Below are 13,727 nucleotides of genomic sequence, written 5' to 3' on the forward strand. Positions count from 1 at the left end.
ACATTATTTAATCTAATATTATATTATATGAAATAATATAACAATGCCTACAATCAGGCCTCAAACCAATTCCAGCTCGAAGAAATTCTAGACCTCATTGAAGAAAGGCGAGATGAAGCTCTATTGAAAAATGTTGCATACCAGCAATGAGCTACCAGGTATTTCAACAAGAGGGTTTGAGATAGAAAGTTCGTATTGGGAGATTTGGTGTTAAGACGTGTATTTCTAACTATAAGAAACCCGTTTGCTGGGGTACTCGGACCTAATTGGGAAGGACCTTACCAGATCGAGTCTATCATCCGAATTGGGGTGTATAAATTAGCGAGATTAAACGGAGAATTGGTACCGCAAGATTGGAATGATGAACATCTACGACCTTATTATCAATAATGTAGGAAGGGGGTTTTTTTTTAACCATGCTTGTTTATTTTTCAGACATTTGTTAATAAAAATGTTAAGTTTTGCTCAAAATTTATTTTCTTTACTAAATGTTGTATTTTCTGCAAACTCTCTTAATTCAATAACCTATGGTCACACTCATAGGATATTAAGGGGGCATCAGTGGTATACAATCATACCATAAGTTTGAAAAAATAAATAACATAAAATAAAAATGTCTGGATCATTAACTCGACATAAAAACTATAGGTGTATGGATTAATAACAAAACACGCGAGCTAAAGTTGTCTGGATATAACCAGATTCGCGAGCTAAGATAGTCTGGTCATAACCAGATTATAAAAATTATAAGTGTATGGATTAATAACCTAGCACGCGAGCTAAATAAGTTTGGAACAAACCAGCTAAAACTAATCGACATAAAGTTGGAATGTGAATAAACCTGCGTCTAATTAAGTCGAGTCTGAGGCTGGAAAATTTTGCAAAAATTAGTTTCGACCTCACAACCTTAAGGAGCTACTCGAGGATGAGAAAAAGTGACTAGAAAAGAAAAATATAAGTAAACTACTAAGATTACATGCCATATAAGTACTTTCGAGTGCATGGTAAAAGTAAAATCCGACCTGGACAATAACGAGGCCGGACATGGATATATCAAGTAAACTGTGCATGAATGCATTGAAATTTGAGCTTATATCCAACAATTGTGTTTGTACGAATAAACAAACATAAAAGCATGCCTTTAGTATAACATGCTTGAAATATTTCGACCAAGAAATGTAAAGCAAAAATATTAAAGCAAAAACTGAATGTAAAATCAAGTGCATAAAAGGTTTTCGAGCAAGAAAATCATGTACATAAAAATCAAAATTACAGTTTGAATAATAATAAAATAGCTCTAAAACGAGCTATGCATTGTCTTTGCCCCAAGGGCATGTATGTAAATAAAAGTGTTACAAAAATATTAATGGGACGCAGCCCATGACCTCGCTTTTATGAAGCAGGCACATCCCCATCAGCAGCACCAGACTTATCTGCCGCCTCCTCTGCCTCGTCCCTGGCATCTTCCTCATCAAGTTGAGCTTGCCACCTCTTAAGGAATTCATCTTTGAGGTTGTCCAGAAAGCGAGTGTCAAGATCAGTGTTGTTGGCCCAGATGCGGTACATGGCCATGTCAACAGCATGATCCTTCTTCTGCTTAAACTCCTCGATGAGGCGAGCCTTCTCACCCTCAATTATATCAAAGGTGGCCTTGTTCTCCTCCTCGAGCTTGGCATTCAGATCTTCAAGCTCCTTGATTCTGGAGTCTCTCTCCTTGATTTCCGAATCCTTAGCCTCCAGTTTTGACTCGAGCTCAGACATTTTTGACTTTGCAGCCTTAAGCTCGTCTGCGAGCTATATCTGGAGGTTCTTTGCCTCCTGAGCGCAGGACAAGCTCGCATGAACTTCTTTGTTCAGCTTGAAATTAAGCTGAGCAAACGTGGTGAAAGCCTATACACATAAACAAAAATGGGTTAGTAAACATACATGTTAAGTCCATAGAAGCAACATGACAGAGTTAAAGGACTTACCGAGGTGAAGAGCCCGTTGCCCTTGTCAAAAAATGTATTGGTGTCACGGCAGGAGGTGAGAAATTTCCATTGAGGAGCACCAAGATTACTGAGACTTTGGCCAACTCGGGATAGTACCTCCGAGCCTAGACTGACTCCGTGTGTCCCCGCAACATTATCGATCACATACTCGGGGACGTGGGGCGAGACCGACAACAAAGGTTCATGTGTGGGAACCTACTTCTTTGGGGCCGAAGCGATCTATTGGGAAATTTGGACTTCAGGAGGAGGCAGGGGAAGTGAGATCTCGATAGATGCTCTAACCTCGGGGTTCAGATCAGCAGGTAGGCTCGGGCCATGGGTGTCCGGGGCGGGAGGTGTCGCCTCAGATTTTTTCATTTTGGAGGGGCGCCCCGCTCTCTGCGATGCCCTCGGGCGTTTGCTCAGCTTAGCTCCCGAGCGGCAGTTGAGCATGTTGTCTAAATCAGAATCCATATCGCCTGCACATACACAATTTACACATTAGTGATCGAGCCTAAACTATAAAAAGATACAAGATTAAAGTCAAAAGAAACCTAACTGGTACTCTCCCCCGAGCTTGTGCTCGGCGACCAAGAAATCCCCCTATCTTCAGAGGATGCTAGGGGAGTCCCTTCCCTATATGTGGGAGGCATCCTTGAAAGGTCTCTATAGACATTGGTCCTGTATTGAACAGCGACCACATCCCAAACTTCGTTTAAACTATACATGGTTTAGAATTTTCCTAACCAACCATCGAACCTGTGCACCCTATAATCTACCCAGGACCAAGCATGAAAGTTATCCCTAGGATCCGGGAATAGGATCAGAGTGTCGGGCTTGTGCTTAAGCAAGGAAGAAGACCACATGGCAGAGCTAAGTATTACTTTACCTCCACCACCCGAGCTCGAAGCCTCATCTTGGGCTTCATTTCCCGAACTAGGCCGATCATGACGGCGAGCCACAGGAGGACGGGCCTGTGAGCTTGAAGACGTCTGTCTCGGGGGAAGTCTCTCGGTGGGAAGTGGCACGTGCTCCCACTTAAGGTAATTGCGGTAGGCAGCATCATCTGTCGACTGGTCTTGCTGCAAGAGGTCGCAGGCTCGAAGTCGTTCTTCATGGAGAAGATAGGATAGGGAGCGCCGTGTTGGGAAAACTTATACAAGATCTTTTTTTTATTTTCATGTAGTTCTAATATTCAAAAAATTAATATGAGATAACCTAGAATAAGTTTCTAAAATTGAACTCAAAGAGAAACAAAGATAAGAATACTTACAGTATACACAACGGAATGAAAGAGTCATTCCTTCGGTTTCTCTAACTCTTGTATCCTTTCTGTCGCAGAGTATTATCAAGAAGCTGAATCGTTCTTCTAATTTCTTTACAGTCTTCCAATGTATCCTTAGAATAACCTAGACTAGAGTGGGAAATTCTCAACACATGAGATAGATACAGAGAGAAGAAGAGAAAATAACAAAGAGGCTTAGAAAAGGACTTGTGTTTAGAGATAATCTAAAACTATCAGAAAATCTGACTTCTAAACTTATGAACTTGTGTTTTGACTTCTCTCTAAGCACTCCTTTTATAGACTCAATTAGGCCATTTAATTATTAGGAACAAGTTTCCTAATATGCAGTGGGATGGTGGTGGGGTTGGCCCAGTGTACAACAAAATTTTTGTAACATATTTAAACTACCTTTAAATACGCAGATCCATTAATATACATACATTAATCATAAGCAAGTTAAGAATAGAATTCATACATCTTGAAGCTTATCAAGTTTCCTTGCTATCTTTTCGTAATAAGAACAATCTTCCTATCCAAGCTACTCCCAGGTACTCACACCAAGATATTCCAAAGCGTTCTCTACACCTCAAGAAGTGTGTGGGCACTTAGAGAATGAAGGATAGTTTATTTGTGATTCTACTTGATGTACTCAACACATGAGATTAAGAGAATAGGCCTGAGAATTGGTTCTTTATTTTTCAGGTAGAGAAAACTATCGTTCTATTTTTCACAGAGCGAATCTTAGACTTAGTTTTCTGAGATTGATTATTTGTATATTTTCTAATTAGTCATACTTAAAAGAAAATATTCAAATTTAAAAAATAAATCTGTAACCAACTTACAATTTACCTTTTAATTAATTAATTAATTATTTTATTAATGAAAATATCCAAAAACTAATTTTTGAATTATCCATTAATTAATTATTTAAATAAATAAAAATAAAAATCTTATCTTTGAAAATAGCAGTACAAGCCACACACAATCCATGGAGTGTGTGTGCACGTGTAGCATCCCTATTTTTAGGGATGTTGCTTTTTTCAATTTTTATTTAATTATTTATTCAAACTACTTTGTCAGATAAGATCTAACAACCTGATAACTAATTCAAATTTGAATTTAAATTTAAATTAAATATCTTTTTAACTAATTATCAAATATAATTAACTATTTGAATAAATATTAATCTTTTAAATTCAAATCCAATTTGAACTTATCAGTTTATTATCTCTCACTCAAATAAAGATATTTAATTAATTAAATCCATTATTTTTTAAAATAAATATTTAATTTATTATAATTTTGAAAATTATAATTAATTAAATTTCGAAATTAATTTAATTATTTAATATAATTTAAAAAATTATACAATAATTAAATATTAATTATTTTTGTTAACTACAACTAATTTGTAATTAATTAATTAATCACTATTATCATATAATTGCATATTTGGCCTAAAGAACAAATTTACTCTTAAATATTTCTTTAAACTACTTTTCCCTTCATATCAACTCTTACCTCGAATAGTGTTGATAGAGCCACTATGGGGACCTATGAACCTATAATTCCAAGCTCCATAAATTTGAGATTATTAATTAAACTCTTTAATTAAATAATCTTAATTTATTAATCTCATGATTATTCCACTATAAATATGAGACTGCACTCTTGTAATTATAGACATTTCATTTACTGAGTACTTTATAATTATAAAGCGTCCATTGATATAATCATTGCATACAAATTGACCCTCTAATAATGGTTCATAATTAATCGGGAATAAAATTTCCGTTTTACCCTTTTAATTATCTCTTGTTTCCTTGAGTACCATTGACTTTACTAGTGAAGGTTAATTCATAACTAAATTATGAATTTGACCTCAATAACCTTTCAGTCCCAAAAGTCAACCCATTCAATCTCTTGTGAGAAGACATAGATTCCATATATGTATACTATGTCCCTAGCCATCTACATCAATGAGTTCCCAAAACAAAAGTTTCTAGCCTGATCATTCCGACAGACCCTAACGAGTGAATCAAAGAACTCATATAACATAAACCGAAGTTCATAGTAACTTAAGGATTAAGATCTATTTGTATATGATCATCAGTTGATATATTCAATTAATACTTCGAAACGGTATTTAACCAAGTATTAATGAACATAACTGGTCCAGTTCTATATATTCTCTAATATATAAAGCACCTCCACTAAGTGTCCTACCACACTAGTGATCTGGATCTAGATCACATGTATGCATAATACTAGTGGACCGTACTTGCAGTAATTAATCTAAAGATTCCATAACTTTATTTTACTGCAAACTATTCCAGTTCATTTATCTCAAAGACAATCCTCCCGTACCAATACCTGTTTGAGATCACATATATGAACTTATGAATTTTTCTGATATTTACATAATATTATCACAGAATAATATAGTCCATAAAATATATGCATAAAACAAATTCAATTCATTTATTTATTTCTTAAAACAATGTCTACTACATATGCTTTCATGGCACAATTCCCAACATTAATTTAATTAAAAAATCAATAAAATAATAGCCAATATGAAGCCCTAGGTCGACATTATCATGGGCTTTAGGCCCGTGAAATTTCTCATTTGATTATAATCCCATTCGACTTAAAATCAAGGCATGTATTATTTTCTATTGATTTAATTAATTAAAAATTATTTAAATCCTTTATTTATAATTTGAACCTTGATTTAAACTTATTTATTAATTTAGATATCAATTTATCTTAATTAATAAATATGCCCTAATTTTTATTTTCTTCTCAAAATTACATAACTCTGTGAAACTATCCAAAATTGATCTGATCAACTTTGATAATTCTAATTGATAATTAAATCAATTAATTGAGACTATTTAGATGATTTTATCCATGGTACAATGGAGACCATGAGCCTATGAAATCAAGCTCCAATAAGTTATCATAAATCTAACAAATACATTTACTAACTTATTAATTCCTCGTGACTCCACTATAGACTTGGAATTGCACTCTTGAATTCATAGAACGCTCTATAACAAATATAGTGTTGGGGTTTTATGCCCTAATTAAAACCCAAATTCTTTGTAATCTCATTTTATTATCAATAAAAGAATATAAATATTGATTTTTTTGGATTTTTTTGAATTTCCCGCTCTCTCTTCAGCTTGAGCTGGAGCCATGGCAGGGAGACCGAGATTGAAGAAGAAATCGCCAGCGAAGAAGAAAAGAGGGCCATCTTCCACGGATCCAGTCATCAAGGTAAAATCTATGGCTGGCATCCTAGGGGTGGAATCGATGGTGTTTGATGAAGAAGAGGGCGCTGATAGAAGTCGACAGGATAATTCAGAGAAGGGACAACTGCTGGACTCTTCTGCGAAATCTAATAGGGGAACAGCGTTGGAGGAAGACAAGATCCCTAGTCAGAGTAAACAATCGTTGATAGGTACAGAGCTTGAACAAGATGGTTTGGATCGTCGAAATATGGTGAAACAAACACTTAATGATTGGTTGGGGGTTCTGAAAGGAGGCACGGGGAAGAAATCGCTTTCAGGTACATCTAAAACTAATTCAATTCTGCATATTGAGGATAATTGTGTTAAGATAGAAGCAACAGATATTGAAGATGAGATTCAATATTGGAACTCAGCTTTGGTCTGTTATGTTCTTGGAGCAAATCCACCAATTTCGGTGATGGAGGGATATTTTCGAAGGATCTGGAGAGATAAAGGAATTGATAAAATAACTCTATTAGCCCTAGGAGTCTTTATTCTCATATTTAATTCGATGGAGGTTAGGGATGGAATTCTTAATGGTGGATATCATTTTTTTGACAGGAAGCCACTTATCACGAAGAGTTGGGATCCTAACTCTAAATTCACTAAGGAAACAATTCTGACGGTTCCGATTTGGGCACAATTAAGCAACCTTGAATTGAAATACTGGGGTGAGAGGTTAGTGGCAAAGATTGTTGGGTTAATTGGAAAAATGGTGAAGCAGGATCGAGCAACTCTGGCAAGGGAGAAGTTACAATATGCTTGGGTCCTAGTTGAGTGAACCTAACAAAAGCACTACCAGAACAAATCAAGTTTGAAGATGGGGATTTTGTGTATGTGGGAGTGCATTAGGAGTGGAAACCTGATATATGTTTGCACTGCAAAGGGATAGGTCACAGGAAGGAAGTTTGTAAGAAGAGGATGAGTCAAGGAGAACCTTCAAAAGTCTGGCAAGAGAAGAAAAGTGAAGCTCCAATACCAGATCAAGCTGTGAATGGAGAAGTTACAAACCAGAGACAGGGAACAGAAAAGGATAAAAGAGAGGGGAATCAAGCTTTTAATGGGAAGAATGGAATAGGGAATAAGGCCAAGGAGGTGCAAGAGAGAAATCCATTTTCGGTGCTAGGACAATATTCAGAAACTGAAGTAACAGTTGGGGAAACTTTACAAGGAATGAGGTCTGATATGAGTGGAGGGGGAGAACCTCCATTCATAAATGGATAGACTATTTGGATGGAATGTTAGGGGGCTTAACAACGCCAATAAACAAAGAGAGGTTATGAGAATGATCTCTAGCAAAAGAATTGGGTTTGTTAGCCTCTTAGAAACAAGGGTAAAGGCCCCTAATATGGGGTCCTTATACCTTAATATGTTTAAGGGATGGTGCTTTACTACAAACTTAATGCATCATCCTAATGGTAGAATTGTAGTGGCTTGGAATCCTCTGAGTTATGATGTGGATATTAGAGGGAGTTCGAGCCAATGGATGCATTTTACTGTCTCAGCCAAAAATAGAGATCATTTTTCTATTACTGTGGTGTATGCTTGTAATGATATGATTGGCAGGGAGAGGCTTTGGGAAGACTTGGAAAACATGGCTCATGGTATTACTGGCCCTTGGATAGTTATGGGAGACTTCAATGCAATATTATCTCCTGAAGATAGGTTTCCTCATCATGGGAATCGTTCAGAATTAGCTTCTTTTCAGCACTGTGTAGAGTTTTGCAGGTTAATAGATATGAAGTTTTCGGGTACTTTTTTTACTTGGAATAATAAACAAGATGGCAAGGACAGGGTATATGCTAAACTAGATAGAGTTTTAGCTAATGAGAACTGGATAGGAAAGTTACCTACTGCTGAAGTGATTTTTTTTTTTCCTGAAGGTGATATGGACCATAGTCCGTTTATGGTGAATTTTGGCTCTCTTCCTGAGAATAAGAAACCTTTCAGATTTTTCAACTTTTGGAGTAACCTTGAAAGTTTTCAAAGGACAGTAGCTGAGAGTTGGAGGAAGGAGGTTCAGGGGACTCCAATGTTTTTTTTGATAACAAAATTAAAAAGGCTGAGAGTGGAGTTGAAAAAGCTAAATAGAGAAGGGAAAGGGGATGTTTTTGTGCAAGAGGCAAAGAAGCATAAGCTGATGCTAGATACCCAAGAGAAATTACAGTCTGATCCTGGTAATAACCAATTGATTGAAGAAGAGATTTCAAGATGGAAAGATTACCAGAAGGCTCATAAAGACCTGGTTCAATTTCTAAAACAGAAAGTCAAAGAGGATTGGCTTAAGCAAGGGGATGAGAATACTAAGCTTTTCCATAATAGCATTCAGAATAGACATATTCAGAATGCCATCTACTCGATTTGGGACATGAAAGGAAATTGGCTGGATAAACAGGAGGAGCTTAACAATGCTTTTTATGAATAGTATGAAGAGTTGTTAGGGTAAGAAATGAGAGACAGAAGGCATGTTTTAGAAGAGGTGGTACAAACAGGGGCTACTGTTTCAGAGCAGCAATCTGAATTTTTGTTAAGAAATTATACTGCAGAAGAGGTCAAGACTGCTCTATTCTCGATCCTTGAGGAAAAGGCACCAGGTCCGGATGGCTATAGCAGTGGTTTTTTTAAACATGCATGGAGTATCACAGGTGATGATCTAACTCAGGCAGTGCTCTCCTTCCTTCATTCAGGAAAAATTCTTAAAGAGATCAATACTACAAATATCGCCCTTATACCCAAGTCTAATTTCCCTAAGAATGTTAGTGAGTTTAGGCCAATTGCTTGCTGTAATGTGGTCTACAAGATAGCCACCAAAATGATCTGTTCTAGACTTAGAGAGATTCTCCCTTCAATTATATCAGAGAACCAGAGTGGTTTTATTAAAGGCAGGAACATAGCTCATAATATAATGTTGTGTCAAGATCTAGTAAGGGGGTATGGGAGGAGAAATGCTCAAGCAGCTTGCCTATTCAAAATACACCTGCAGAAAGCATATGATTCTCTGGATTGGAAGTTCTTACAGGAAATGCTGACTGCCCTTAAGTTCCCTGATCAGTTTGTTCAGTTAATAATGAGGTGTGTGACAACAGCCAGATTCTCTCTCATGATTAATGGGGTGCCTACTAGGCTTATTAATGCTAGAAGAGGGGTTAGACAAGGGGATCCGATGTCCCCTTTGTTGTTTGTGATAGGGATGGAGTATCTCACTAGAATTTTAGCTAAAGTAGCAAAGCATCCGGATTTCAAATACCACCATAGATGTAGCAGTTTACAACTAACTCACATGTGCTTTGCTGATGATTTACTGATGTTTAGCAAAGGAGACTTCAAGGCAGCTTACTTATTATTGAGAGGATTCTAGCTTTTTTCGGAGACATCTGGTTTGAAGGCTAATAAAATGAAATCTGCAATTTATGGTGTTGGGCTTAATGAGGATTGTTGGCATCAGCTTTCAGAGGCTTCTGGTTTCCAGCGAAGTAGGCTTCCTTTCAAGTATCTAGGGATGTCAATTAGCAACAAAAGAATTACCAAAACTGAGTGTGAGTGTTTGGTAGAGAAAATGGTGAAAAGGATTCGAATTTGGAGTTCCAGGAACCTATCTTATGCAGGGAGATGTGTTCTTATTAACTCTGTGTTGATGTCCATTAATACTTTTTGGTCTCAAATGATTATTCTGCCTAGTTCAGTGATAGATAGAATTAATTAGATTTGTAGAGTCTTCTTATGGAAGAGTGGTGATAATGTGGAGGGTCATGGGCGAGTCTCCTGGGCAGAGATCTGTAAACCAAAGCAGCAAGGGGGGCTGGGTTTTAATTATATAGGGCTTTGGAATAAGTGTGCTCTAGGGAAATATGTCTGGGCCATAGCCAACAAGGAAGATAATATGTAGGTTTAGTGGATTCATGTTGTCTACATAAAACAGCAAGATTGGTGGGACTATGTGGCACCTAGCTCTAGTAGTTGGTATTGGAAGCAATTAGTTAAAGTTAAAGATAGATTAAAGGTCATGTATCAGCAAAAAGTCTCTAGCTGGGATCATTACAGTGTAGCTAAAGTTTACAACTTGATGAAGAACTTTGCAGAAAACAGATGGAAATTTGCTTCAATTTGGGATAGACTAGGTCATCCAAAGCACAAGTTTATTGCATGGTTGGTGTTAAAACAGAGGCTTCCGACAAGGGATAGGCTATACCGATTTGGAATCACTCAAGATACTCTGTGTGTTATCTGTGGTCTTTGTGTAGAAAGTCATCGGCACCTATTTTTTGAGTGTAAGTTCAGTAAAAGTTGTTTGGAACCTGTCTTGACTTGGTTAGGGATAGGTTCTCATCGGTTTGAATTGGCTGGGTTGTTGAACTGGATCAGAAGATGTAGGCACTCTATTTGCATAAGAAGAGTATATACTAGTGCAATCAGTGCTTGTATATACCATATTTGGATAGCTAGGAATACAGCCCTGTGGAAGCTTCAGGTGCCGCTTATAGGGTATATAATTCAGAATATTAAATATCAAACCTGTCATAGATTTAGCTGGTTATTGGCTAAGAATCTAGGTAAGGAGGATTTAAGTTGGGTTAGAAATTTACTTTGTAATTAACAGTGTTTTGTTTTAGTGGGTGGAGGTTGTAATTGATTGGTGTCTATAATTTGTTGTGCATAATACAAGCTAGCTGATTTACCAAAAAAAAAAAAAGAATATAAATCATTTTTTGACTTGGTCAATCACTTTGCTCACATGTTTTATTTTCATGATTTATTTGTTCAATATAAACTTCTATTAAATCCCGAGCATATAGCTAATCTTATTTATAGTGACGTAATCACAGTGGAATATAAATATGATTATATGTTCAAAATAAGTTAGTCCTAAGATTAGTCAGTGCACCGGATTTACACTGACTTGCCAATCTACGATATGATCTACTTACACATTACAATGTTATGTTCTTTCCAGGACATTAGCAAAGTAGATAAGATCAGATGTATTTGTTACATCGGACAGGACCAATATTGACAGTTGATAAGATAAGTAAACATACAGTTATTATCTATTCTAGTCATATCATATAGTTGACCATAGGTCAATTCAATCTCAATTCTGAGTGGTTAGTATTCTAACTGATTGTATTATTTGAGTTTTTTGACTTGTTCGTTACCAGCTTACCCTACGGACTAGCCCATACTTACATCTTGGGAACTCGTTAGTATAATTGAGTGGGAGTGTTTGTACGCCCTGATTTTCCACGGGCTATTAGCGAGCTGAGGTATGGCATAATTATATCAGTCACGTGGACGCCATGTGGCCGGAGCTGCTGTTGTAAGGTCCTACCTCTTTAGCTCGAGGTAACCAAAGGTTGACCAAGATTATTTAAGGGTCGAGACAGGGATATGCAGACTGCAAGCCAAGAAGGCATCCAACTCAATGTACGAGCTGGAGTGGGAAGCCGTGACTCCTTGTAAAGTCAACCACGCAATGTAAACGTGCATATATCAGACATCACAGGTCTGATATATCCCTAAATTCTCGGACACGCTGCATGAATGTGCGTATTCAGGCACCCACAACTGGGTTGGGCCGTGCGGCCCATTATCCCCCTTATCTATTGATTAGACCACACTTCATTTGTCAGGTTTTAGGAATTAATCATGAATGTCACAGAAGTGACATGATGGGTAAGAAAGTCACGGGATAACCCCCCTTACCAACTCCCAGGTGCCCTCTCCTATAAATATGGAGACCCTGGGAGTTGCAAGGGGTTGGATTCTATTGTGTAACGAAATACCCTGTAAGAGAATACCATAAGCATAGCAATAATATTGGCTGGTGGAGTAGAAAGATTTTAACCTTTGAACCACCTAAAAACGTAGTTGTGTCATCAGTCCATTTTAAGATCATTCATCTGTTTCGGTTCATTATTAAGCACTAATCTCTTTCTCTTATTTTCTTAATTATCTGTTGGCGAAGAACCGCGTCAACAGTTTGGTGCTTTCATTGAGAGCTAGTTAGATTGGTGCTATCGCAAACATTCAACTATGGTGACCACTCGATCAAGACACGGTAATGAGGCGGAACAACATGATGGATAGGAGGCTCATCATGCCGCCATCTCCGGTGAGCAAAACCTTGAAGTTCAGCAGCGGCCGGGCAAGCTGCCAATAGGCCAGGATGACACGGGAAGCTCGGCACCCCGACCACCTAATCTAAATCCGGACTTTTACACGACGGTAGAGATGGAGAACACTCAGCTGAGGAGTCAACTGGCGAAAGCTAATCAGCAGATTAAGGTGGTTTTGGCCCGATTACCCCCTCTTACAACCGAAGCTAACGTTGGAAAGAGGCAAGGCGAGACTCGTAAGTCCCACCGGGGTAATCGGTCCAGGCTTAGCCGCTCGGTCAGACCTCCGACGTCCAACTTTACTCCCTCATCGCACCGCCGAGAGGAAAACTTCGAAGAAATACCCAGGGACGAACAACAGTATAGCCGCTCGGTCCGAACTTCAACTCCCAGCTCACAGCCAGCCTCGAGCGCGCCCAGGAGGGCTCGAGGGAATTCTAGAAGGAGATCCGGGGAGGGCTCACAGCATCAGCCCGTCCCAGCCAGCCGTCGTGCGCCTCGTCCAGATCGCCAGGCGCAAGGCCCACAAGTTGGCAGGGCCGAAAGGCCCCCACCTAACCTGATCCGCCCTGACGGAACTAGGATTGCATCCCCGGTCAGACATCCTCCTTCACCAATAAGATATTCGTCTCCTCCTCAGCCTATCCGAGATATTCCAGCTTATGGAAGCAGCAGGAGAAACCCGCCATCCGCAGGACCTTCCCATTGTAGTAGGGCGCCCAGAGGAAGCCCGGATCCTCACCTCCAGAGGCAGGCTCCAAGCTTCTCTAACGGGAGCTGCTGGACCGGAAGTCGCCGGAGTGACCTTTCTGTCGGAGACTTGCGCCAGCGCCTAAGCTCGGCACAAAGTCCTCAAGCCACCCCGAGGGGCGACCTACGGGATCGCCTTAACTCTCATAGGGGAGACCCAGTAGGAGGTGGCAGCCATGCTCGCTTAGGGGGAGACCTGTCCGAGGTACGTAACAGCGGGAATGTCCCAAATAACCTATCTCAAGATAGGAGGGGCAATAACCGACCAAACGTATACAATGGATCTGGAGCTGTTGAACAGCCCCAGAATAAC

At 38.7% G+C, this 13,727-nt stretch overlaps 1 protein-coding gene across 1 annotated transcript; it reads left to right on the plus strand.

The window, feature by feature from the left end:
• The first annotated feature begins 7,899 nt into the window (after positions 1–7,899).
• LOC133823785 (uncharacterized) lies at positions 7,900–8,976 on the plus strand. Its single transcript, XM_062256636.1, has one exon. It carries the CDS (start codon positions 7,900–7,902, stop codon positions 8,974–8,976), a length of 1,077 nt encoding a protein of 358 aa, XP_062112620.1.
• The last annotated feature ends 4,751 nt before the right edge of the window (positions 8,977–13,727 follow it).

Source organism: Humulus lupulus, chromosome 3, assembly GCF_963169125.1.
Source record: "Humulus lupulus chromosome 3, drHumLupu1.1, whole genome shotgun sequence".
NCBI classification, from domain to species: domain Eukaryota; kingdom Viridiplantae; phylum Streptophyta; class Magnoliopsida; order Rosales; family Cannabaceae; genus Humulus; species Humulus lupulus.